At 41.6% G+C, this 26,755-nt stretch overlaps 5 protein-coding genes across 9 annotated transcripts; 3 read left to right on the forward strand and 2 right to left on the reverse strand.

Annotated features, from left to right (window-relative positions):
- Positions 1 to 1,705: 1,705 nt before the first annotated feature.
- On the reverse strand, positions 1,706 to 16,141 carry LOC124336919 (4'-phosphopantetheine phosphatase-like). The gene is made up of 17 exons (XM_046790848.1): positions 15,592 to 16,141; positions 15,295 to 15,383; positions 15,019 to 15,227; positions 14,747 to 14,930; positions 14,578 to 14,670; positions 10,664 to 10,723; positions 10,484 to 10,589; positions 10,281 to 10,372; positions 9,981 to 10,143; positions 9,593 to 9,812; positions 9,380 to 9,532; positions 9,202 to 9,289; positions 8,805 to 9,009; positions 8,546 to 8,700; positions 2,413 to 2,582; positions 2,065 to 2,188; positions 1,706 to 1,983 (listed from the first exon to the last, which is right to left on the reverse strand). Exons 1-17 carry the CDS (start codon positions 15,695 to 15,697, stop codon positions 1,885 to 1,887), a joined length of 2,316 nt encoding a protein of 771 aa, XP_046646804.1. The 5' UTR covers positions 15,698 to 16,141; the 3' UTR covers positions 1,706 to 1,884.
- On the forward strand, positions 3,611 to 9,161 carry LOC124337024 (putative vacuolar protein sorting-associated protein TDA6). Of its 2 annotated transcripts, XM_046791035.1 has the most exons (10): positions 3,611 to 4,406; positions 4,581 to 4,698; positions 6,018 to 6,221; positions 6,302 to 6,466; positions 6,556 to 6,621; positions 6,693 to 6,724; positions 6,792 to 6,905; positions 7,000 to 7,132; positions 7,229 to 7,340; positions 7,955 to 9,161. In XM_046791035.1, the coding sequence occupies exons 2-10, from the start codon at positions 4,602 to 4,604 to the stop codon at positions 8,412 to 8,414; spliced, it is 1,383 nt and encodes a 460-aa protein (XP_046646991.1). In that variant the 5' UTR covers positions 3,611 to 4,406; positions 4,581 to 4,601; the 3' UTR covers positions 8,415 to 9,161. The 2 variants fall into 2 exon arrangements, with proteins under 2 accessions (XP_046646991.1, XP_046646989.1); XM_046791033.1 differs by having other exon boundaries at positions 3,611 to 4,698.
- Positions 12,952 to 14,544, forward strand: LOC124337094. The gene is made up of 2 exons (XM_046791138.1): positions 12,952 to 14,078; positions 14,167 to 14,544. Exons 1-2 carry the CDS (start codon positions 13,235 to 13,237, stop codon positions 14,334 to 14,336), a joined length of 1,014 nt encoding a protein of 337 aa, XP_046647094.1. The 5' UTR covers positions 12,952 to 13,234; the 3' UTR covers positions 14,337 to 14,544.
- A 42-nt stretch (positions 16,142 to 16,183) lies between the features above and the next one.
- LOC124336958 (cytosolic purine 5'-nucleotidase-like) lies at positions 16,184 to 22,117 on the forward strand. 2 transcript variants are annotated; one of them, XM_046790927.1, is made up of 12 exons: positions 16,184 to 16,477; positions 19,302 to 19,375; positions 19,775 to 19,892; positions 19,972 to 20,067; positions 20,140 to 20,292; positions 20,365 to 20,626; positions 20,695 to 20,875; positions 20,945 to 20,999; positions 21,076 to 21,243; positions 21,324 to 21,577; positions 21,664 to 21,782; positions 21,849 to 22,117. In XM_046790927.1, the coding sequence occupies exons 1-12, from the start codon at positions 16,341 to 16,343 to the stop codon at positions 21,957 to 21,959; spliced, it is 1,728 nt and encodes a 575-aa protein (XP_046646883.1). In that variant the 5' UTR covers positions 16,184 to 16,340; the 3' UTR covers positions 21,960 to 22,117. The 2 variants fall into 2 exon arrangements, with proteins under 2 accessions (XP_046646883.1, XP_046646882.1); XM_046790926.1 differs by lacking the exon at positions 16,184 to 16,477 and adding an exon at positions 18,225 to 18,555.
- Positions 22,118 to 22,324: 207 nt separating this feature from the next.
- On the reverse strand, positions 22,325 to 26,686 carry LOC124336879. 3 transcript variants are annotated; one of them, XM_046790770.1, is made up of 10 exons: positions 26,597 to 26,686; positions 26,220 to 26,525; positions 25,872 to 26,129; positions 24,786 to 25,809; positions 24,524 to 24,720; positions 23,904 to 24,437; positions 23,618 to 23,834; positions 23,372 to 23,554; positions 23,077 to 23,315; positions 22,325 to 23,001 (listed from the first exon to the last, which is right to left on the reverse strand). In XM_046790770.1, exons 2-10 carry the CDS (start codon positions 26,487 to 26,489, stop codon positions 22,492 to 22,494), a joined length of 3,432 nt encoding a protein of 1,143 aa, XP_046646726.1. In that variant the 5' UTR covers positions 26,490 to 26,525; positions 26,597 to 26,686; the 3' UTR covers positions 22,325 to 22,491. The 3 variants fall into 3 exon arrangements, with proteins under 3 accessions (XP_046646726.1, XP_046646727.1, XP_046646724.1); XM_046790771.1 differs by having other exon boundaries at positions 23,372 to 23,551; positions 26,593 to 26,686; XM_046790768.1 differs by having other exon boundaries at positions 26,593 to 26,686.
- Positions 26,687 to 26,755: the final 69 nt, after the last annotated feature.

The raw sequence follows: 26,755 nt of genomic DNA on the forward strand, positions 1-26,755 counted from the left end.
AGAAGTCTTTCAGAAAATCCCCACTATTTTTTAAAAACGTGTCTTTAAGAATAAAAATAGCGAATGAAAAAAAGAAAATTGATGCTTGCGTGCCAAGAGATAATGCGTTAAAAATATTGGCACATACCCAATCTGAACCTTTTTTCTGTGCAAGCGTTTTGGCGTCTGAAGAGGAGCACGTCATCGTAAATCGTAAATATAACGCAATTAGAATTTTAAAAAACCTAACTAAAAATACTGTTAAACAAAACCAAATTAAGGGTTAATTGTATCCATTTGGTGCTGTGTTGGGGAAAACAACGTCGGTTTAAACTGCGCACTTTAGGATCGGATTCGGGCCGGAAAAAGTTGACTTTATTTAATCTTTACGTCGATAAGGCCAGTTAATATTATACTCCCTTTACTTGACGAAGTAGAATATCAGTCGGTCAGTCACTTATTCTATTTCGTCAATCTCCCTGTTACGGGTCCAGTAAATAGATTAAAGATTATCCCATAAAAACCTGATTTTAGTAAATGTAGTATAAATACCTTCGATGACGACGAAAGATGGCATAGTATCACCAGAAGGAGGGTCTATCTCCTCTGCTCGAATATTGGTGCACAGTACTACTACTTTTACTTTCTTGAATTCCCTTTAGGCGAGGCACTGAAACTGAGAAACGTGACCGTTATTCCTCGGCCGGTAGGCCGTTCTTCCTCGGCCGGTAGGCCGTTATTTCTCGGCCGGTAGGCCGTTATTTCTCGGCCGGTAGGCCGTCTACATTTATGAAAACTTAGGCCGTGGTACGTGTAGTTAGGCCGTGGTACGTGTAGTAGGCCGTGGTACGCGTAAGGCCGAGGTACGCGTAGTGTAGGCCGTGGTACGCGTAGAAGGCCGAGGGGCGTACGCGTAGTGAAGGCCGTGATACGTATCACGTAGGCCGTGTTACGTGTCTTAGAGCAAGCCGGCCGGCCTACGCTAATAGACACGTAACACGGCCTACGCTACACGTATCACGGCCTAACTTTTCATGAATGAAGAACGGCCTGCCGGCCGAGGGTGAACGGCCTACCGGCCGAAGGTGAACGGCCTACCGGCCGAGGGTGAACGGTTTGCGACAGAATCCCATTTCTAATTCCGCACGCGGAAGCGACGAAAAGTTCGCGAATGCCGAAATGCAATTACTAGATCAGGGCGGCGGCGACGACCTGGGAATCAGGAAAGAAACCGGATGCCTTTTTGAGGGAAAAAAAAAGTGGGCTTCTCGTGTGTCTCTCATTGTTCCTTCCTTGTTCTTCCGTCGAGATCAAAGTTCGTGGAACCACAAAGAGGAACAAACGAAACAAGGCAGATGACTCGGCGTCACATCCGTTTTCCTCCGTCGAACCAGAAGTATGCTACAAAGTCAGACTAGTATATATATACGTTACTAAAAGTTTGAAAGCATGCCGTTATCATCCGAAAGGAAGTTCCGATCTCGTTTTCCTGAGAGAACAGGTTCGACCCGTTTTTATTTTATTTTATTTTTCTTTTAAGAACAGGAAGGTCTTCATGGTGTTTTCCCGATTCTGGTTCTGCTCTGTTTCCGTGGGCGAAATCCCGCTGCGTGTGTCGGTTTGAGGTTTTCGGATAGTTTCTTTCCTCAATTCCGTGTACACTGTATCTAGTATACATTGGGTAATCTAGGCCTAGCCATTTCAAGGGGACACGGAACAAAGTCAGTTGCTTTTTTAGTCATGTATACGCATGAAACTCTAAATTTAAAAATCCCTTGATAAATTGTGTACGCCGTTCAGTTTTTTAGTGGTGCCTACATCACAGAGGACACAATTTCGAACAGAATAGTATTGTTTAAGTTGTCAATTTTATAATGTAGGCTCGGGAAAAAAAAAATTTTTTGATCATGACACTGTCTTTCTCTCAAACTGGAACACAACTGGGAAGGTGTCTTCTTGCTCGCCAAAACGCTTAGCCAACCAGCGATTCTTTATCACTGCTACCTGGAAATTTAAAAAAAGAAAAAGAACAATCATCACGACGAATATATTAAAAAATAAACAACTCAAGTAAGAAATCCAAACCTTTAGAACGTCGCATTTGAATTTCGCGTGGAGGTTGGTGTGAATGACACGACCCATGCCTTCAATAACGACTAGATCCACTTGATTGGCTATCATGGCATCGGCCAACGACCGGGTAATTCTCCTTCAGAAAAAAACAAACAAAAAATTCACAAAAAGTCAGATTCATCGTAATATGAGTGAAAGTTAACACATATTTTTACAACCGACTAGAAATAAAGCAGCCGAAAAAGAAACCAATATCTTAAGCCGGTCAAGGCTTTTGCATATAATTTTGGAAATATTATAGATAGACGTTTACGGCTTGATTTCTATTGTTTTATTATTTTGGCATGTAGTCGTTATTACCCGAGATCGAGGCACGGACTGGCCTGGCCGGAATCCATCACCCACAGACGGCCCTCCTCCAAGGCGCAGCCCAGGTCTTTGCTGATCAGCGCCGCTTGTTCCAACAGAAGCACCAATTCGCTGTACGTCACGTCGTTGAGCGCCGGTTTCGAATTGGCGCAGAGAATCACCTGAATCGTGACATTAACAGTACAATTTGTATTTTAAGAAGAAGAAAACAAAAAATACAGTTTGAATAGAGGAAGAATTGTTCGGTAAAAAATGAATTTTTCTTTGATGACGCAGCAGAGTTGCCACCCAAAATGAAAGTGGGCCAAAAACACACCGCCAGCGTCAGAACGGGGCGGATCTTACCGCTATATAGATTGAAATTTCCGCAAGGTGTAGATCGGTTACCCAGGCCTTTTTTCTTTTTTGTCAATGGCGTAACTTGATTGACAGAGTTAAAAAACATAACAAAGATGGAATATATAGGGTGGGTTCTCCCCGGCTTTTATTCTTTTAGATGAATCGTTAATTTGAATCGGGTCAGATGTTCGCGCCAGAATTTGACATTTCAATAAATCACCAACCGGTTGAACGGGTTCTTAGCTTAACAATTTTGTTCATATCGCGATGAACCTGTCAGACGACTACCTTGGGCTAGACAAATTCGGCGGGAATATTTAAACGCTGTATAATTTATATCAACGGGCAATTAGGTGCAACCTTGAGTCTCAAGCCATCAAGTGGAGAGTCGATTTCTCGCCCATCTTTGCGTCATGCGTTTATACCTACATTGAATGATGGCCAATTAAAGTTTTACGAACGAAGGCATTGCTCGGCAAGTTCAACAAAATGAAAAGTGAGTACTATTCCGTCTTACGTCAGCTGCGTTACTCACTCGTGTGTGTGTTCATGAAACACACACACACACACGATTTCTTTATGGTCACCCGAAAACCTACGGGAGCTTACACACAGTGCTCAGACAGACACCTCCTTCTTTCTGATAGCTTTACAAATGAAACGAGTGAAACAGGTGCTCACTCGTGCGGGATTTTGTTTCTACAGCAGCAGATGTTTTCGCCCGTCTGTATATATAAAGGTAGAGAGAGAGAGATACGAGAGCCACTCCCTGGACTCTAGTATATACGTCGGGACCAGCTGGCACTCTGTGGTTTTCCTGCATAGTCGACGCATTTTCTTCTAGGTAGTCGCTACCCCTTTAAGGGATGGGATGGTACCCAAAAGTCTCTTTTCTCTCTCGTCGTCCCTCCGAGTCTTCCAACTTTCCCTTTCTTTTTTCTTCCCAAATATACAATACGACAAGGCTGCCCATTTGCCCAAACTAGTAGTCCAACTCATCCACAGCCGACCAGTCTGGTCGGTGAGATGCTGTTCTTCTTCTGACACTGTCGCCGAATATCCTGCACACTGCATCGATTGCAATCAAGACATTTCGTCTATTCGTAGACTCCCGAAAGTGTAACGGTATTGTCATTTCCTACGGAACGCCTCCTTGGCTAACTACCGTCATACCAAAAGGAGGGGCTTTAACACGTTGCAAAGCCAGGAACTTGAAAAGAACAACAGGGAAAAGAAAGAAAATTACGAATTTTTTACAACGGTGCGACTTGTTTAAATTTGGCGGTCTCGATCGCTCGATGCCCCAGTCACGTTCCGGATAGAGTCCCGACATCTCGTTGTTGTTACCCCCGTTGTACACAAGTGATTCGTTACAAAGTTGTGTTCTCTCTCTTGTGTGTGTGTTGTTTTCTTTATTTATTTTTTCTTTTTCTCCTTTTTCTTTTTCGTCCATCGCTACTTCCTATCCCGCATACAAGAACGAGTTCGTCGTGGACTTATTATCATTCCGGCTACGGCTTCCGTCGACCGTCCTCCTTTTTTTTTATTTTACCTTTTTTTCTGGTGGTAAGGGAGGAGGAAGCAGTGTGATATATCTTGATTAAGGTTTTTTTTTTCGTCGCACTCGGCGATATGCCGTTCGCCAGGTAATAACGGTGCTAACTCAAACAAACGACAATCGCAAGATCCCGTTTTTTTTATGGTTTCGCTCGCCAATCACACACCACACGCCTACAACAACAAACAACGACGATGTTGCAATGTTTGATGTCGGCACATTTTCCCTCCCAAAACACATTCTGGTGGGTCTCGAATCGAAGATAAAGTCAGTCGATTATGGAATGGTAGCGATGAGCTACTCGTGGGTGCTGAGCCTCACCAGATGGCTGGCCCTATCGTCTGTCTTGACCGCGACTCGAGCGGCGTTTTCTCCCGAAGGTAAGTGAAATTTATGCATTCATCTCTTCTATCTCCACTATGGCTGCTGCTGCTGCCTTCTGATGTAAATCCCTTTAGAAGCGATTTGGATTATGACAAAAAGGGCCGTCGAGCGCACAGAATTCCACTTTCCCATCCAGTAACGAGACAAAATAAAATCCCATAGTTGAAGAAAAAGCGAAGAGAGCAGCAGCTCCGCACTCCCCCGCTGAACGAAAACAGAAGAAGGAAAAGATAAAAAAAAAATTTTCTTCTTCTTCTTTCGTTCATCATTGTAAGAAAAGGTAGAGAAAGTTTCGCCAACAACAACAACAGCAGCAGCAGCCCCCCTCAGATCCCCCCCGTGGTAAAACGTCGCCAAGTTTTCAATGGTCATTCTTGCTGGTTGTTTTTTTTTAACGAATGGCAATCTTCTTTTGACTATCTTGAACGGTATACATAGGATGATTTCCCAGTGGTTTTAGTCCAGAGGGTTTTAGTTCCGTACCTTTTTATTTGACCACTGAAAAAGAGAGAGAGAAAAAAATCTGGCCGGGGTTGTTTTTTTAATAATTTCAATATTGTCGCTCCCGAGAATAGGAAAGCACCTGGTGAATTTTTTTTTAAAAAAAAAGTGTTGGGGATTCTTAAGAAATAAATTATGTCTTTTCAGTAAGACCATCAGGGGACGAAACACTGTCGATTGGGGTCACTTTCCCTTTCATTGCAGACGAGCGCAGTCCAGTCCCCCCCTCACACAAGAAAAGCCAGCAGCAGAGCCATAGCAAGAGCTATGGTTGTTCCTCAAGCAAAAACCGTGATTGAATTTAAAAAATGAGTTTTTTCCGGTTTGGGAGGAAGAGACAAATGACGGGCTGTTTCAATTCGAATTGGCGATAACTTTTTCTAGGATTTTTAATAGAAGAGAGAGAGAAAATGTGGGGTGGTGGGGGGAGACACCCGGGAAGTTAATGGAATGGCAAATTGGAATTGCGATGATGTTTGGCTTTCTTTCTGTATATATCGCGTTCTGGCGTGATCGTTTAACAGAACGTAAAGAAGGTGCATCAATCGAAAAAGAGAGTAGGTACCAGGCCAAAAAAAAAGAAAAAAAAAAAGAAATAAACCAAGTGAATTTCACCGGACCACACAATTCCAATAGCGTTGACGCCAACAAGGCGCTTTCTAACGAGTTATTTTTTTTTCTTCTTCTTCCCCCAGTCGTGATCTATAGCATTTAAACATGATCCTTTTTTTTTTGTAATCTTTATTTTTTCGTTGGGGGGTTTTCCCTACGGACTGTTTTTATTTTTCTTTTTCCGTTAATGGAACTTGTTAAGTGGCGGAGATGATCCATTCATGGGCGCCACTCGTCTGGCTCCACAGCGGCGAACAGTTTATGCCCAGCAGCGTCGAATTCTTCCTGGAACATGTCACGCTACAGAACCGCAAGGGTCGCGTCCTCGACCAGCAACCAACTCTTAACAAACTACCGGGCGGACCGCCATCGACCGGCCTTCATCTTCAATCCCGTCAAAAGCTCAGTTAAACACGCCACACAAGAAAGTTAACGGGTCGGAAAATGAAATTTTTTTAATCAAATTTGTTTCTTGTCTTTTTACAGCCTGCCCGTCTTGCCTGGGACCGACATTTTTCCACGGAAAGAACGTTGCCAATGGCGGCGTGCCAGCCTACGCCATCGTTCGCGAGTACCAAGATGCCTGGAAAACAGTCGACGTCGTCTACCACACGTTCTACCCGTACAACCGCGGCAAACAAGTGTGCATCGGTAAGACTATAACGGATATGGAAAATTTCTACGATTGCGGACAAAAAAAACGGGTTTTTCTTAATTTTCTTACGGCTTATAATGTACAGGAATTTCGACCGGTAAAGATAAGGAAAAGTGTTTGGGTAACGTCGAGAGTTTCGGCCACCACGTTGGTAGGTCAAATAATTATTACGGAAACACAATTTGGGAATTCTTGTAAAATTATCGATTTTCTTTTTTACAGGCGACTGGGAACACGTGACGTTAAGATTTCAGGTGAATAGACAGTTTAAATTTTAATTGTTGAACTGTCAAAACTCCTTTTTTTTAACAACATTTCCAGAACGGGAAACCGCACGTCATCTACCTCTCTGTCCATAATTTCGGTGCCTACTACATATGGAATGAAAGCGCCGGTTATTTCCTACTGCACAAAGGAGAATCGCCCAAAGAAAAGGTCATAGGGTACATTGAAATTGATCAACCAAAAAAAGAACCGCCTGTCTAAACTTTTTGAAAACGGAAAATTTGAAAAATTTCGATTTATGTAGGCGGCACGTCGGGGTCGACGACGTAAATTCGCTCGCGATTTACAGGTGACTTTCCCCACCGTTTTACACGTTTCGGGCAAGCATCCAGTTTTATACAGCGCCAACGGATCTCACGGTCTTTGGGCCACTCCAGGTAAACACACACACACACACACCGGCGTGTTGTTACAGAGAAAAATAAAAAAATGAAAAGGGAAAACGATTCTAAATCATCAAATGTTTGATGCAGGTAAACACACATACTCGACCTTCCCACTACTGGAAGATTTCACCGATCAAGGTGTAGCCTGGAACACCTGGGAGAATTTGGTCGTTATCCCATGGAACGATACTCCCTACCCGTAAGTCCTTTTTTTCTCCCATTTCTTCCTGTAGCGCTTTATTAAGACCAATATGTTTGTGTCAGTCCAAGCGAAACCCCCCTCCTTGCAAGAGAAATGAAAGGAAATTTGGTTTAGGAAGGGCCCCCGGACCGATAGAAAGCAAAAGTCGTTTTTTATCAATTTGGGTTTTTTTTCCATGAAGTAGACTTGGGCGAGAGAGGGAAAGGGAAAGGAGATGTTAGTGTCTCTTTTTTTTTTCTTTTTCTTCTTCCCCTCATGCATGATTGAACAGGAAGAAGGAGCGCACGCGTTGAAAGGGAACGTGAAAGTCTTTCCCTGATGTCTGCAGGCACCAACCGACAATTGGAAAGAACCTTTTCTCTCTCTTTCCCATTTTTCTTTTTTCTTTTCACTCTCTTCTCGTCAAACTGCATTAATGGACACGCAGGTCGCCCCCATGCTCTCCTCGAAATTGCCCAGTCATGGTGAAACTCGGAAAAAAAAACCCAAATTTCTAATACCTGGCAGTCAGAGAAGCTGTACATCACGACCCGCAGCATCTGGTTCCCCTGTTATTATCATCATCTTTTTATTTTTTTTTTTAAATAGTATCTTCTCATTTTCACAACAAGGTACGCCGGGCAATTGGAATGGCTCAACTTCCGCGGAGAGTGGGGAAATGCCAAGAATGGATGCGATTTGGAACCCCTGAGTGGCGAGTGCCGACTGAATCACGGGCCGATTTTCCCGGGAGGACCCGACGACATGCCCCCGCCACGGATTCAACGCTCCAGGCAAACCGTGACTACTGTAGCGCCGCCGCCGCACTATCTTGCCTACACGCCAACCGTTCCGCAATTCCTGCACGCCCAAGTGCCAGTGGGACGGGCTTCTGGTTTACTCAACTATCGTTACAAGAGGCGGGATCCTCAATCGACGGATCCTCAAGCCCCGGTAACCGCCAATATAACGGAAGAGCCAAATCAGGATTCCGACTCGGATCCCTCCGATTCCGGCTTGGAAACCACTGCCAAGTTAGCCAATCGCCTAGTCACATTCGTTCCGGAAGGTTCCTCGACGGTGTCGTCATGACAAAAATGATTCAATTGAATCCGGATGAAAAAGAATAACAGGCGAAATTGAGACGAACGCGGAAGACGACGGTGATGAGTGAAGAAGATGTTTGAATACAAAATTAATAAGGGAGGAGTGCATTGTTTTACCTTGGTTCCACGATTCAACAGCTCTCGAGCAAATGGCAAAACGCCGAGGATCACATCCATGCCACTATTGTCGACAAAGATAGCAGCACATCGATGGGGTCCCTCCTCAAGCCGAACAAGCCAATCTTCCACATGATCGATAAACCAGGGTCTTTCTTTTGATGATGAGGAATAACAAAACAAAAAAAAAAAAAAAATTATAATTAAAAATGATGAAATAAAATCCCAGATGATTCAAATTGTTTTTTGGGGACAATACTTTGCAAGTGAGCCAGTGCTTGCTGGAATCCGAAACCGGGAATCTGCATCAAAGCGGCCGCTTCTTTGGCACCCCAGTCGAAGACGTTGCCAGCCAATAAGTTGGTGGCAGCCGTTTCGTACTTCTGACGTCCAGGAAGGGCATCCAGCTCAGCCAAGTGGTCAGACAGTAGCAGTAGGGCCGCTTCGTTCTCCATTTGTTTTTGCTGTCGTTAATTAAAATGAATTTTTTTTATTTTTAAAATGCCCGTATGTAATAATGTATGTGATGATGTGTGTTGAGTGCATGCGTATATGTGAATGGTTGACAAATGAAAAATCAATTCAGTATTTTAAAATATAGAATTTTTAGACGATATTCTTTTCTTTTTTTTCGGTGACTTTTTAATAGAAATTACCTGTAAATAGGGATCTGGGAAATCGACCTCATTCAGGCAATGTTCACGCGTATCCAGCAAACTTCTCACCGTTAAATTGCCAAAAGCGCTAATGAGGGAGAATTGTCCAAATCAACAAAACATTAGATCCTTTTCTCTCGTCGATTAAAGTCATCATTATTGCAAAGTGAGCAATTACCAGGGATGTTGTTTCAGGTACTGCAATCTACTAATGTATTTCTCTTTGAATTTTTGAGCACGGGCAGGTGCGTCAGCCGAATGAGGCTGGCTTTTGATAGCTTGCGATACAAATTTGTCCAAAGACTCTTCGAAACATTCCAGCCAATATTGTCTAAAAAAAAAACCTTGATCGTTGATTTCATCTTATCACTGAGCACAAGTATTTTTATACCTGGCTTCACAGTCTTCAGTTAGGTCCACCATATCCGGTATGTAAGAGGCGGGTTCGTCGAGCAAAGGGCAGTAAACCAAAACACCTTGATCGATTCGGTCCATTTCAAGCTGATCGACATTGACAGCTACCGGTAAGGAGGGCAATTTATGACCGGGCAAAGGGCTTTGTAATCCAGAACTGCCTGCATAATTCTCCGACCAAGAGTATTTATCCGCATCTATTGAAATTCAATAAAAAAAAAAAAAAGAATCGATGAATCACAAATAGTGGGGGACAAATTTAGAATCTAGGTCAAACAAAAACTAAATTTATCTTTAAAAAATAAAAGACATTTTCACGAATGAGTGGTGATGCGAACTGAAACGGTTGGGTAGGAAAGAATTACCACACTCTTCTGCCCCTTTCAGAAAGGCTCCTATGGCACCTAAATAGCCTTCGTGTCGCAGAAAAAGTCCTTGAACTTGGCCGCGACTCCAGTAGTTAATTGCAAAACTGACCGTATGCATGCTCAGGGGATGGTTACGCAAGAAGTAGCCGCCAAAGTACACCTTAGGGGATGTCCGTTAAACCCGTCCAGAGCGAGAACGATTGAAAATAATGAAAAAATAAATAAAAATTATAATGGTTTGATTGATGGCGACCGAAACTAGATCAGCCAGATTATAAGTAAATCAAATTAATATACTTTCTTCAATCCATGCATCATGGCGTAGAGCGAGGCTATCTGACCTATATCGTTGGATATGGCGAATAGCAAACTGCGAGCTATATCGGCCTCTGCTCCATGTAAAAAAGAAAGAAAGAAACCAAACACGGTCATTGAAAAATTGTGAAAATAAAAAAAAAAAAAACGTGATTCAAAGAAATTGATGCGAGAGTTTCACACACCTTGAATCGATTCGGGTGCGGCCTGTGCCGCTTTACCGAAGCTGGACGCGATCAAATCGCCAGGTAGACCCAGTGAAGTGCAATCACCACCGTAAATATCTTTCACCTTAAAAAAAAAAAGAAAAATAGACAAATTCATTTTAATTTCATCAGCATTTTACGTATGATGTGATTTCTTACCAACATGTCAGTTTTTCGATGGTCACCCCTCTCGGCCAGCGCCAGCAATTCGTCGAATCCCTAGAACAACCAACGACAATCAAGATAAGTTGGAGAAGAAAAAAATACAAAACAAACATGGAAAGTAATCGTAAACATAAAAGTTAAGGCGCCACAAGACATCAGACAAGATGTCGCCACCAAATTCTTCCTTGACGGCGCGTCACCTTGAGCGACGCTATCTGTTTGTGGCGTCAAAACCCCAAAGATGGAAAGAGAGAGAGAAGGAATGAAAATCTAAAAAAAAAATAAAAAAATAAAGGCCTAAAACATCGTGATATCGAGCCTCAGACTGTCCTCATTGAACCTTGTACCGAAACCGAACGGGCTTTCTTGTGGTCGCCTAGTTCCAACCCAATTCCAAACCGTTTCAATGACACTCTCGACCAATGGGAAAAAAAAATAAAACATTTGAAATGGAGCGCAAATCTCCGAGTTGCACTTTATACCATTCGTCCGAAATGAAGAAACGATTGGGGTCAATCTTGTTGACTTTTCGGTAGAGTATTTTGAAATTCTACTCACAGACTTTCGCTTTTCGACCCTCAGCGATTGAGGTTTTATTTTTAAATACATACAAGTTTTTTTTTAAATCATGGTCGACAGATTTATTTAAGGGATTACGAAATGTATAGTATTGTTGAGATGAAAAGGAATTCAAATAAATTTTATGTATTCACAAAGGAGGGTAGTAAACGCTTAAAAACATTTGAGATGTAATCGCATTCGATTCCATTCAAGGTCGAGCTGCATATGCGAGATGCTCTCACTTTTGGTTGGTTGGCTTAGATATTTCTTTTTTTTTCTCCTCGCATTGGCAGTAGCTCACGAACTAGTCCCCCCCTCCTCTGTGCTCTCATCGGGGGTATAGTACTCTTTTGGCTGCCTTACTACTACCTAGAAACAGGTGCGAGAAAGACCTTGGCACGGCCAGTGGACTCGATTCATGTGTGACCCGAAAGTGGCTTGTTTCTCTCTTTCTCTCACACACATTTTTCGAGACTTTGAATCGGGACAAGGATGGAGTTGATGGCAGAGCGAGAGCAAGATATATATACTCACGCCCGCTCTTGTATATATACCTATGCGTACCTGATTATTTTATTTTTTAACTTGCGCAATAATGAACCGCAAAAAGTACAATTATTTGAACGCGTTTGTTTTTTCTTTCTTTCTTTCCTCTCTAACAAAACTCGTTTTCGATTAGCCACTCTCCCACTCAAAACAATCTGGCCGACCCAATCACTTTGGCAAGCAAATGAGATTTCTTCGCTCTCGACAACAGGTTTCCACATAACTGTACTCATTTAGTCTCTTTTTCCATTGGTGAACGGAGAGAATTGTTCTATTCGGGAAATGGAAATGCGATTCTAAAGTTGGCCGTCTCTTTTCGCTTTGCTATGTTTCCTTTTTTCTCTCTCTGGCGCATTAATGTGTGTGTGGACTATAAAAATATGGCCAATCTTGGTGTAGTAGTAGTGAAAACGGGTATGGGACATCATTTTTGTTTTTTCTCCTTTGGTTTTTTTAAAAAGAACCGAGTAAATAAAAAGGGCGTCGCATTCCCGCCTACTCTTTTCATCCACACTATTTCCACACACCCACGGTCAATATTGAACGAAAAGGTGAACGAGCCATGGAAAGGGAAGAAGAGCGTAAGGAAAATAATAAAAGACAATGAAGAAAAGTCCGGTGAAAACGATTGTTGTTCACTTTTTCTTTCATGACCAAACAACGTCAGTGGCGTTTTCTTTCTTTTCAGAAAATGAGAAAGCGAAAGCGATGTGCTGCTCTTCCCCCCCAACTCCCAACCGCACAGGCAAGAAGAGGCCACAAATATTTGCGGCCATCGCCAATCAGTTGGCACAATAAGAAAATTAATTTTTTTTTTCTTAGATAACATTCAAAAGATCATCGATCTAGAAGTAGTAGTAGTCGCTACAAGAAAAACAAAATAATCTGTACGAGTAGCTATAGGGAACTTCATAATTTTAATATTCTTTTACATAAGAATAATAAAAACAGGGACTCGGGAGAGAGAGAGAGGAAAGCCATGATAGGAAAAAATAAAATAGTCGTCGCCTATAGTCGCAGTAAGAGTGTGTACATGTGTAGAAGCCAAGACCGTGGCCGCGCGGCTATAGTCAAGATTGAAAACTTCTGTCCACTTTCACTTTCGAGGCTTTTGTCTGATGGCTGAGTAAGCGTGGACCTGCGTTCTGGTTTTGTTGCTTTCAAGAGTTACACTATACGCGCGCGGTGTCGAGCTGGACACACGTTTTTTTCCCCCTCCCAGTCCGTCGCTATTACATGCGAGTGAAGAATTTATTACTGGCTCATTCAGTGTTTGTGTTACATTGGCGACTCTTGTCAAGGAAGTGTTCGATTCGAGAGCAGTGCAGTGCGGAATGACGGCGATCACGTTGGATTTTCAAACGCGTCAACCAGTGTGGCACCCGAAAGCCAATTATTCGAATTATTAAATTTTATAAAATCAATCTTTCAAAGAAGACGGGATACCAAAATGTCAACATGAAAATCATTTGGCAGTCTGGTCTTTTTTTGTTGACTCTCTTGGCCGCTGCGGCCGAGGCTAAACCCATCGCACCGCGGGACTCGACTCCCCTGGCCGATGTCGTCACACCAACTCGCCTGGTTCAAACGATTCAAAATTACATGCCAGAAGTCTTGGTGTTGGTGGAACTTGTCAAAAAAGACGATGGTAGACAAACGAATCAAAAAGAGTGGGCCAAACCGCACGTCCTTTGGGTCGTCCAGCAGGACGACGGACCCGCGGAGAACGGCAAGGATCTAGCGACATCCGATCCCAACATTCTACTGATGGTGGAAAATTTCCAATCGAATCAACAGTGGTCAGAGTCCAGTGTAGCACCTCGACTGGCCCGTGATATGAGCCGGGATGCTGAGCCGGACGAGCCCTCCGATCCAGAGTACATGGAGACGGGCACTTCGCGCGGCAATTACTACGATGTGTACATTGTGCCTCGACGCAGCCGGGCACCTGAACCACGTCCTCCACACACGTCACTTTTACCCCCTCCGTCGTACATGCATACCGCTACACCTAGACATTACAATGCTGCCGAATACAACGGCCAAAGCAACAGAGTCTCCGGCAGAAGTATCAATTCGCCCATCGCGTCTCCGAATCAACACAACGACGACGACGATCCTCCCGATTTTCTCTCGACGCTCGTCACCCTTCCGCAAGTGTGGATGCACGACCTGAGCCACATGATTATCCAGCCTCTGCGGAAACCGTCTTCCGGCGAACGAGACAGTTTCGAATATTTCGGAATGGTTGGCAAGGCGCCCTTTATTCAATGTCCGCTCGGCTTTAAGAAAAGCTCTTTAGGTAATAAATTACAATTCATTTTCGATTTAAAGCTACATGTACATTATAAAAGAATTGGCAATTGCCATTCCCCACTGAACCAAAAAAGGAACATGTCGTCCGGTATTCCGGAGTCGCAGGAATTATCCAATGAGCAGCGCTCTGGAACCAGACAATTTAGAGATCGAGTCAACCACCACGACGACGACTACCGTGGCGACAACGACGACCGTTGAGGAGAACGCGACCGCTACCTCTACCAGTCCGCATTACAAATAACTGGTTTATACGTTATACAAGTTGGATCATCGTTTTACATTTACGTCAACACGCTGTTAGATATTTTCGATTTTTTATCACCCGCTTTTACTATACTTATGGTCAATTTCGGTCATTTCTTTTCAGTGTACGTATCTTATAACCGAAATATTTTGCAAAAAGGCTGAAATTGTTCCATTCCGATAAAATGACGAGTGTCGACATTTTTTAAAAAGGAGCAATCAAATCAGGGGAGGCCTACCTTGGCTTTCGTGAGAAGTTTTCCCAAGCCCCAAAACGTTCCTCCGCCCGTTGCCGTTCCACCGATCCGTTCGTATCGATCTTCTGCTTCCACCTGTTTACGTGCAGAAAGGACAGAATAATTAGTTTAAACGTGATGGACATGCAAAAAGAAAAGAAAGGAAGAAAACCTTCATGATGCTGACACCGGAGCCAATATTGACGAGAAGATAAGGGAAAATACACGGATCAACGTTCGGGAAACGGTATTCGGGATTCCCGTGGCGTTGGTAAATAAATACTTCATCGTGAATGTTCTTCAAGAGGAAATTGCAGCCTTCAATGAGGCAAGTCATTTCTTCTTCCTTGTCAACCCTGTTGTATACACAATGATTATGATAAACAAGTTTTTGCAACAAAAAAATTGCTTATAATTTAGCAAAGAAAAAAACAAAAATCTTACGTGAGTCCTAATTTCTCTTGCAGAAGGTCGGCATATTTGTACGCACCACCACCAGTAACTTTGATTTTTTTTTCTTTCATAACATCGGCTGAGGCGACCAAATTTTGTTGCAAAAAATCCAGACAGGTCTCAATATATTTGGTTTCAAACTTCACAAAGTGAAGACGGTCTCCCTGAGATACTTCATACTTTGGGTTAATTTCTTGACCCTGAAGGCCAAAACGGGAACTGGGTTTGAAATGATTATGTTTCCAATATTGACACATTGACGCATACTTCACTGTCAAGAGTTTTCTGGTCTTTGTTGTACAGAACTTTCCTGTAAGGCACAGTTGAGTAATATGCAATTTTGGTCAATGATCCACCTGCAAATTCCCAAGAGGTTAATAATATATGCAATTAGGTAATATTATTTTGGGAAGGTCTTTATTAAATTTTAAAGAGGTTCAAGTATAGTAACAGACATGTATAGTTCATTACACTTGTGTTAAGTGCTATGTCTGTCAATTGACGTGACATGTGTTCAAACAATTGGTGGAATTATTACTGCTCATCTTAAAATAGAAGACATACCAATATCCATGGCGAATCTTTTAGCATTTTTCAAATTGCGGAACACTTCAGTTTCAGGCAGTTCAATGCTCTTCGAATATGTTTTGTCCCCAATAGTGGATGGCATTGTAAAAAAACGGTACGACCGACAATCACACAATCGCTAGTTACAAGCTGAAAACCTTTCACTCAAATAAAGAACTTGGACGTTTCGATATCTTACACGGAGATCGGTACACAAATTTTGTTGCCGACTAGGTAATTTATGATTGACGTCGGAAATTCGTGAATCGTTCTGTCATTGGTTCGAGAATAGGTTCAGGCATTTTGCCAACAGAGGGCTATCAGCTGATGTTATCTTTCCATCTTTCTTCAAGTCTATAAGGGGACATGTAGGCGGAGCTACCCAAGGTAAATAGACAATATTTACATGCCAAATTTGGGTAAAATAAAAAAATTTACGTTGGAAGATCTATATTATTTCATTTTAAAATGTTTGATTCTATGTAAATGTAAATGAAATTGAAAAAAATACGGGAAAACTACATCAGACATTAACACCATCTATTAGCAGGAATTGAAAGTGAGAAAATGAGCAGACGAAAACAATAAAGCCTAGACCCCCTAACAACAACGACCAACCGTCGATCATTATTCATTCTCTTTTTTCTTTGGTGCTGGTTTTTCCTTATCACTCTGCGTACACTGACTTATTCCAAAGATTGTTTCAACTTGTTGTATTTCTCCTTGGGGTAGCAACGGAAACAAAAATGACTGATAACCAAGCTAGTGTCGTCGAAGACGAATCTCTGGTCGATTCAGCGTTTCTAGACGAAAGATCAAATTCCCTCGGAAAACTCAATCAACAAGGGACGCTTAAAAAATGGTACAGAGAGCCGTCTCACAGGCAAGTGTCTTTTTTTGATAAACCCTTCTTAATGTCCAAAATCGTTGTATAACATTTATATCCAATTAATTATGATTAATTAATTGGAATAAGTAAAAATCAAGTGTGTAGATTTTCTATTTATTATTCTTCTCACAATATTGTTGTTCATGTTTTATTTGATGTGTGAACTTACTAACCTATCCCTATGTGGATATGATATGGAATGAATCATAAGTCATTGACTTGTGATGACATAATCCAGATTGTATTTCCATAAAAGAAAGAAATACATGACTGCACTCCAATGCTACCCCATTGGTGTGCATAATTTCACCAAATTCAGCAACTGAATTGTGTCAAGATTTCTTTTATGTGCACTCTAAAATGACCTCAACACAATATTCTTAAGATGCTATTAAAAATGCTTGTTCGGCATTCGTCGTCGACCCTATTGGCCGAAATTGGTTTGGCCAAGTAACAGAATGCTGTTTTCGTTATACGAGTCTAATATTTCAACTGGCACGTGTGTCGATAATTGACTTGTGCGCGTTTTCTAACCGGTTGAATGATCTTTTCGAGTATATACATTTACGAACCTTTTTTGAAAAGTATTTTATCCTAGTTTTATTATCAAAGTAGACCAAGGGCTTATTCGTTCGTCTGCGACTTTCAGCTATATAGTTGCTGGTTAGCGGGAATTGGTTTAATTTGATGCACCACGCAGACGCCACCACGTAAACGGTGGCCACACAAGCATCATTTATTACAACAGAAAGAAGGAAAAGGAGTGGGTCCTCCCTGGAAGCTGAATCCATTGATCCGAAAGTTTCTCTGCAATGGTGCAGTGCTTATTTATTATGTAATCTTTGCATAGGTTAGCCGATAGTACCCTAACATCTCTTTTTTATTTTTTCAAATAGCAAGTGAATGAATGCAATCAGTAGTAATGCGCCGTATTGATTCGGGCGGCTGCCATCGATTTTTATTTTCTATGGCGCTTTGGCGGAACCTAGAGCAGCTTTCACTGCGACATGCTGAGAGTTATGCTCTGGTAAAAAAAGAGGCTACTGGGCAAGTTTCCAGCAGACTCTGCAATGGCGAATCTTAGGCATGAATAGTGAATGTTACTGATTCAGTGATTCGTTACGAGAGAACCTTCAGCAGCCGAATTGGGATCGTCAAAAAAGACTACCCTAAAGAGTTAGGAGCGATGTGTCAAGTGATGAGAAAAACTCCAGAAATAGTATCTATACTGGCGTGTTTTTGGACTCCTCTTCTCTCTTTAAAAACCCAAGAAATACTACTCCTAAAGGCTGCTCGTACTAACTCATCGTCGCCCCCCTACACCCTCAATCGCCAGTAGCTCTTTGATGACTGTCGCCACGTATAGAGTGTAATTTAAAAATCGATGGAGAATTCCGCTGGAAAGTCGTGCTGCCAGTCTATAAATTGCGGTTGTACGAGCTCAAAAAGTTGGTCGTCACGCGAATCAGGCATTCTCCTTTGTATGTTGTTACCACGTTGTTGAGACTCCAGTGCGTATTATTAATCGTATTAGATGTTGCGAGAGAACAAGGTCGCCGATGTTTTTGTTTGATGTTGTTTTTTGTTTTTTTTTATTTTTATATTTTCTTTTTCCGTTCCTTTTTTTTTATCGGTTGGCTCCGCCATGTTTGATAGGGCGAAATAAAGAAAGAGAGAGAGAGAGAATAAAAACAAAGAGGGAAGGAGAGTGAAGAGAGAGAGAGAGAGAGAGAGAGAGTTGAACAAGCAGCAAGCAGTCGCACTCGAGCTCCCGAGCATCTAGAACGTATGATAGTCACGGTCGCGATCCATCGACGGATCATCAGTCTATCAAGGTTTGCCAGTCAGTCGTTGTGGAGCACCAGTCGAGTGAGACTCCTCTGCAGCAGTTCAAAAGCTATTCCACCACCTGTGTCGATGGCGGACAGGATTGCAGAAATTCACGCCAATGCAGTCGTGGAACGCGGGGAACGACGAGATTCCGAGATGGGAGATGATTGGGCCGATACGTTCGTGGATTCTACGCCCAAATTCGATCCCAGTACCTACAACAAGCGTGAATTGGCACACAGGTTAGAGTCTCACAAGCTGCTAGCCACTTCCTTAATTTGCCTACGCCCTTGGCCTAGTCGTGTGATGTGGCAGGAGTTTTCGATTTCTTTTCCAACATTCCACTGCAGCAGCAGCAGCATTGAGTTGAGTTGTGTGTGGTAACCTTCAATTTAGTGGCCTTCCGGCACTCCGCTTGAGGAGGAGGATGATGAAACCATGCTGGTATCTAAAACATTCCGTTCTGCTATATGCTAGACAGGGAATCCGTTGTGGACTTCTTGTGGTTGCGCATCTGTCATTCCATCGATTTCTTTCGAAACTAAATACTTGTTATCTTTTTTTTATCGCGTTGTCACGGCTCAAAGTAAATGTCGACATGCTTTAATCGTTAGCTAGGGACGAAAGAGTATATAGGGTGAAAGACCAGCAATCGACGTTATTGCGTATCGTTTTTTGAGATATTTCTTTTTATTTCAGCAACTAGGCGACAGTTATATGCTCGTTTTATTTATAGACTTTGATCGCAAGAGTTGGACGAGCTACTATGAATAATCTTTGGAATTTTATCCAAAATAAAAACATTATAGCCTAGCAACACTATCTTTTTAAAAAAAAACTGAATGATTATTTTAAAGTTGTAAACAAAAACAAGAAAAGGCTGAAACATTTGATAGTAGTGGGGATTAAGGGTATTGATTTGTTTCAATATTTACCTGAGGCAGAAGAGACAATATTCTGAAAGTTTAAATTTGATTCCTTTGATTAGAGTCTTCGTCAATCGCAGCTTGCATTTGGAGAAAATCAAATTCTATGGATTCGACATGGACTACACCCTGGCAGGTAAAATATTCTGCTGTATTGAATTGCAACAATTCCCGGTTATAGATGACGGCCGCCCACAATGGTCGAAATTCTTTCTGTGTACCTATCTAGACGTAAGGAATTTCAAAACAATAGCGTGTGTATCTATACGGCGTGCTCTTCTGTATTTTGTTTTGGGGGCTTAAAAAAAGATGGATGAGTAACGATTATTCTAGAAATTGGTGCTGTTGGCACGTTAGAGAACTTACTGCCCGTATCACCATACAATTTGTTCGGGAAAAAAAAAGAAAGTTTTTCTTTCTACTCTTCGGCCATGGCGTGATGTGGGGTGTTGTAGATATAAACTACGCCAACAACCCCTCTCCCCCTTAGCTTCCAATTTCAAGGTGAATTTAATCCGCCCGTCTTGATGGACAGAATACATTTCACCGGCTTACGAGAAAATGGGATTCGATTTATGCCGTGATTACCTCGTCACAATGGGATACCCGCAGGAAATTCAAGAGTTTGAGTATGATCCATCCTTCGCTTTGAGGTAAAATCAAATTATTAAAAGTCGTTATATACTCGAACGAAGTTAATTTATTTTGCTTGTGTATAATGTACCCTGCCAGAGGATTGTGGTTCGATACACTGTACGGAAATCTTCTTAAAGTCGATGCGTATGGTAATATCTTGGTTTGCTCCAGAGGATTTCAATTTTTGAAACCGTAAGTATCCTCAACATCAGATTTTTAATTCAATTTAAAAAATCTTGTATCATTTATTTTCGTTTCCCCCAGGTCGGAAATTTACGCACTATATCCCAACAAATTCATTCAACTCGACGAATCACGTGTCTATGTTCTCAATACGCTTTTCAACTTGCCGGAATGCTACTTGTTAGCCTGCCTAATTGATTACTTTATGGGTCAAAGAGAAGCACAAAATGACGCGTGAGTTTATTACACAATTAGATAGTTCATTTGAAGTGGCTATTTATATACTCCCGCATTTTTCTGCGACAGGACATCGACCGGAATCAAGCTAGGAGATTTGTTCATGTCGTACAAGTCCATGTTTCAAGATGTACGCACAGCTGTAGATTACGTCCACCTTAAGGGAGATTTGAAACGTTTGACGGTTGAAAATCTTTCGAAATTCGTTCAACGTGACGACCGCCTGCCAACCTTACTCGTTCGACTCAGGGCAAACGGTGCCAAGGTCTTCCTCTTGACCAATTCTGATTACAATTACACGGACAAAATCATGAAATACATTCTGGAACCGGTAAGAACTCTAAGGATTGTTAATCGATTTCGTCAGATTAATCGATTTCTGTGTTCGGATTTTTCCAGCTGGAAAAAACTGAAGTTAGCCGTGATTGGTCGACTTACTTTGATTACATCGTGATTGATGCCAAAAAGCCTCTCTTCTTCGGCGAAGGAACCGTTCTTCGACAGGTTAATACCACAACAGGAGCTCTGAAAATCGGCACTCACTTGGGTCCTTTGAAGCCGGGCCAAGTGTATTCAGGAGGTATTATTACGATTATACTATGTTGTAAGATTATCGAACATTTTGTAAAAACCATTCATTGGCGTGCAGGTTCGTGTGAGGTTTTCACTGATCTGATCGGTGCCAAAGGAAAAGACGTGCTCTAGTAAGTGGAAGATGACGAGTAAATAGATGAACTGATACAATCTTAACATTTAATATTTTTCGTTTGCACCCGTCAGTTGTGGTGATCACATCTTTGGTGACATTTTGAAATCGAAAAAAATCCGGGGCTGGCGGACCTTTTTAGTCATCCCAGAGTTGGTCCAGGAGTTGCACGTCTGGACAGATAAATGCCAGCTGTACACCCGTCTTCAGAATCTGGATATCAGTCTGGGAAATCTTTACAAGTATAGAGCACATCATCCACTCGACACGAGACGAGAATGGTTTCTCTAAGCTCCCTTTTTTTTTCGTGTGTGTGAAACAGAAACCTTGATAGCTCCGCCCAAGTCAAACCCGACATCAGTAAAGTTCGCATGGCCATGCGTGAAGTGACACACGAAATGGATTTAGCCTACGGAATCATGGGCAGTCTCTTCCGTTCAGGATCTCGCCAGACTTTCTTTTCGTCGCAAGTCGTCCGTTATGCGGACATTTACGCTGCTACTGTGCTCAATCTTCTTTATTACCCGTTCAGTTACATGTTCCGTGCGCCGGCTATGCTCATGCCTCACGAATCCAGTAAGTGGACTTATATAGGGCTGGTCGAGTGGGTGTGGACAGATTTCGCAAATTTTATTTCTTCTCTTTTTTTATTTTTCCATTAGCTGTGGCTCACGAACAACGTCTGGTCGTTGAAAATCCTGAAAAGTACTTCCGCTCGCGCCAAGGATCGCTTACTCCAAGCTCGACTATCGATGAGATACCTGCATTGCCAAGACCAAAGGTATATCTAGTCATTTGCTTCATTATACTTTGAGATTAACGGAAACGAGTTATAATAAATCGATAGATGGAACGAACTGCAAGCAACGTGCCCCATGTCAGGGCTGAAACGCCAAGAAAAGTCACGCACAATCACGACGAAGATGATTCGGAAGAAGAAAGCGAAAAATCGTCTTAGATCCGTTATTTACCAATCTGTAATTCGAAATTTTGTTTGAATAAGCAGAATGCTTTAATCAAGCGCATTCAAAATCTAAATTTAATCTTGAGTTGAATGTTTAACTTTTTTTCCAATTAGCTCTTAAATAATTCTTTAATAGATGAGCTGGCTTCCAACATTTAACTTTATTTGGTAATTTTTTCCTGTCTAGCTGATTTTTCAGTTCATTTTATTCTGTAAGTTGCTCATTGCCTATTTTCCTGGGAAGGGGAGTAATTTTTCAAATGGTAAACATGTTTGAGAAGTTCAACGAGAAAGAAAACAAATTTAACTCTTAATTGCGTAATGGTGTAGAATGAACAGCAATCTACGAAAACTCACAGTCACAATCAAAGCAATTTTATTGCTGCATTACACGGTTTATTTTCATGTTACGGATCGATAACGGAATGTGACGCAAAAAACAACATTTTGGATATCACAAAACCACCCAGCAACAAATCGGCAGTAATTAACATGGTACAACAAATCTACAAGATGGAAAAATATTTCAACCTGCAAATTCTTTACCCCGCTTCTGAAGACAGAAAGGCTTTCTTCTACCTGCAGTAGTAGCTTTACGGCGGACCATTTCGGTTGCAATGTCGATTTCAGCCGGGCCGGAAGTGTTGTACAGATCGACACATATGAAAGGAATAGTGTGAACGACTCTGGCTACTAGATCTCGGTTCTTGACCAATGACACTAGAATATTTTTTGCTTGAATTGTATCAGCCGCTTGTGAAGTGTCGATTCCGTTTAAATACATTTCAACTGCCTGAGCTGGCAAATGAATGAAACGTGGTAAGGGATTACAAAGATTCCTTAAGTGAACTGGCTGAGCATTTCCATAATCCAAGAAATAAATGGCAAAGTAGTCGTTTTCTTTTTCTTCCATCACTCGTCCACGATACCATCCGTTGTCTTCTGGAGATTTGGCAATAACAACATCACCAGCAGAGGGAGCAATAGTCATCCGGTGAGAAAAATAGTTTGAAGAGTACTCTTTCTGTAGAGCTTGCTATTAAAAAATGAGTGAAAGAAAATACCAGATGATGTAATTAACGGATACCAAGAGTCGCAAACTGAAGGTTACCTGCATTGTTTCTAGCGTTTCGCCTTCGTCGTCATTGGTAAATAAATTTTGCAAGTTTCTTGTTCCATGAGGCAAAATGGCATAGAAACGAAACGCATTGGTAACGCACGTCACCTGGATGTGAATCAAAGATCCGGAAACTAATGAAGGTAATGACGGAACGTCGACATACACTTCAAAGGTATCTTCTGTAAATACATTTTTGCGTGGATTGCTGTGTAGCTGGTCGCATTTAATACCTAGAAAACAAACCCAAATATTGCATATGACGTTTTGTAACTAAAATCCGTATCACCTTTATAACAACTTCCTTTGGCCGCATAAAAACGACAAATTCTCTCTTCGTCTTTTGGGATGTAACCAGTAGTTACGGAATCATAATTTTCCGTGTTCAGCGCTGGTGTGTTCATAGGAGAGTAATAATCATCGACCATGGGATCACCCCATTCTGTTTCTTCGTCGGCTATTTCCGATTCTTCTGAAATGTGAATATTTAATGCTATAATTTTGAAACTATTAATACATTCAATTAAATTTATACCAGCTGCCTGTTGGAAAACATCAGAGGAGGCACAGCGAAGGAAAACCAGCTGTTCGTTCAACGAGTATTTATTCTCATTGCCATCTTGCAACAAAAGAAGCGAAATAGCACCATCTCTTCCCAGATTAGTGGACGAAACCAAAGCTGTAAGCTCGTTGTCGATGCCAGCTAATTCCATGAACTTGTCAGTTGCATGAGACGACCATTCATCACAGTTCTGCAATCCACAAAATTTTCTTTGTTAAAAAATAAAATATAATTGAATAAGAAAAATTAAATGAAATACCAATGATCTTTCGAAGGGATAAATTCCATCGAGTCGGCAGCGAAGTGCTAGACAAGGTATGTCCAGGAGTTCTTTGACGAGAGGTCGCAGTTGAGATATGGGAATAACATCGACATTCCCCCAATCCACCAAAAATACCGTGCAAGTGGGATGTTTAGTTCTCCCTGGAGTTTTCCATCCAATTTCATCGTTGATATCAACACTAAGTATCTTCGCACGAGACCAAAACTGCGATTGGGGTTCTTGGACTACCCAAAACGATCCCACTTCCGGCTGAGTGACTGGAACCTCCTCGGAATTTTCATACAATTCATTTAAACGTTCGCTGAGAGGCCTCACCAAGGACGGAATTTCGTCAAGTAAATGGACGTAAAAATGTGAAGGGGATATCACATGGGAGAAACAGCATTGCATGGTTTTAGAGCTTCCTAGCATTGATAGAGATCTCGGCTTCAATATAGATCCAAATTGATAGTCCAAAGAGATGGGAGTTTTCTGAGATTCCCATCCTGGATTAAGATTCCCGTGAGAGAACTATAAGATGACAACAATAGGATATTTAAATACTGGTCGTCACTAAGAAATAAAGTGAATAACAGAAAAACGAGGCGAGAACTCACCTCTTGATGATTCGGCGACTGCATTTGAGATGTCGCCGTGACGAAGCTTTGAGTGTCAATTTCACTATTTACCACGGATAATTGCTGAGTGAATGAAGTTGCAAGATTGACGCAGTCCAAAAATTTGTTCAACAACTGCGGATCACTTGGTTCACGAAATGGCCCATCATAAGGACTGGGATCCAATGATTGTTGATCTATTAATTGTTTTGACAAAGTTAATGTGTGCATATTATTACCAATTTCGGAAATAGAATAATACCTGAATCGTAAGGCTGGATAGGTACAGCTCTGTTAGCGTGAGGTATAAAAAAGAGGTCATCAACATCATCGGCCATATTATTTGTGACAGGATTAGCAGGAAAATTGCTGAATGGAACTGCACGAATTTTGGCCATCTGATCTGTAGAACTACTCGATTGCCCAACATCAGCCGAACCAGAAGGCGAAGTTTGGTTGAAGTTTGTCAGGTTTCCATCCTGAAACGGACGGTTTGATCGTTGGTTTTCAGTGTTTTGTTGCTGGCTTGCAATGGAAGGTGATGGTGTGTTCAAAGCTGACATAAATTCTTTGGCTTTGGAATTTGGAAATGAAGATGTCCGACTATTCGGAAGCGCACTGTTAATTCGAGGTTTGAGCGAAGAGTTTGTGGAATTTGATAGCTCAATCACAGAATATTGGGAAGAATGAGAATCTACCACTGGATCATTCAATGCAGATGATTTACCCCGAGAAGACTCTGGAGTTTGAAATTCTTCTACTGCCTCATGCGTCTTCGAGCTTTTATTCGATGCCATTTGATTTCGGTCAGATTCCTTTGATGATTCTTTTGGTAGCAAAGCCGAAGCCTCAGGCAGCAAATTCGTAACTACATTCGGAAGTGTTTGCGGTAATTTCGGTGGGTGTGATGATATACCCATTCCTTCGCTGATCATAGCCAAACGAATGTCTGCATTTTTCTTGCAGTCTCTCTTTTGAAGAGAGACATGGTAGTCGGGAGAATAAATAGAAAAGGTATCCGTATTTACGTAATCCTTCGGAGGACGGTGGAAAGTTGCCGTAATATCTTCACAAGATTGATTGAAGAAGACAATAGCTTCCAGATCCCAAATTTGATTTACCGGTTCTAAATCGTGCACACAACACAGCAAACCATGGGCAGGTTCTTGACAAAACTTGGGTTGCATTGGGTAAAGTTGGTTGACAGTGGTCGTAATGATTTCACCATAATCAATCAACATTACATCGACTGTTGAAGATGCTGAATTGAACTCCATTGTGGTGATCTAGTTATAAATCATAATGTAACAGATAACTTATTTTAAGTTTTGAAACATTTACATCTTACCACTTTCCCTCTACAGTATTTTCCAGCGTTCAAGCAAACCAAAAAACTGCCAGGGCGAGGCAGAGTAATTAATTGAGCACAATTGCTGTATGACATTTTGAGTTCTTTTTCAATCTTGTCTGTCGGAGTGGATTCTAGACTAAGCCAAAATCTGCTTGGTGAACCAGGTGAAAGAACCTTCACCAAATAAGGCTTATCGTACACAACACTCATTTTCACCACACACAAATCAGTTGTGGATTGAGTTACAGCCGAGCACTAAAAAACGTGTTACATACAAACATAAAAAAACAAAAAAACATGACAAAGTACCATTAATAAATAAAAACAAATATTATGTACCAGTACCTGCTTGTTTGGCTGAAGACTTTCAGTTGTGTTACTTGGAATTGCATTTGCAACTCTAGCAAGGTTTTCTCTGCATACCTTTAGCACAGTGTTCATATCATCAAGATTTTTCAATACATCTGGATCATTAGTATTCCTAAACAAAGATTCGACGGCATTTTCAGCTGAGCCATAAGTGGTATCTAGAAATTCCTGAATGTTATCTCGAGAACGACGAATATCTCTGAGCGTAAGATTCTTAAACTCGTTGACGTGATCAGAGAAAGCCATTTTGTAAATGCTGCAAAATGCAGCTTTATGAACAGCCTTTAAACAATGAACGAGATAAATTGTTAGGGATTTGTACTGGCATCAATAGAAAGGAATAAATCACCTACTCGCTAATGTACACTTGTATTTTCTCCACGTGTATTTAACACATGTATGAGATCCGAATTCTCAAGTTCTCAACTGAGTAAATATTCCAAGTTTCGTCTGCTATACGTTGTAGAAACTAGGGAGCTGCTCCTTGTTTCTAGTTTTGTGAATATTCAACA

The sequence above is a fragment of the Daphnia pulicaria genome, chromosome 4 (assembly GCF_021234035.1).
Source record: "Daphnia pulicaria isolate SC F1-1A chromosome 4, SC_F0-13Bv2, whole genome shotgun sequence".
Classification (NCBI taxonomy): domain Eukaryota; kingdom Metazoa; phylum Arthropoda; class Branchiopoda; order Diplostraca; family Daphniidae; genus Daphnia; species Daphnia pulicaria.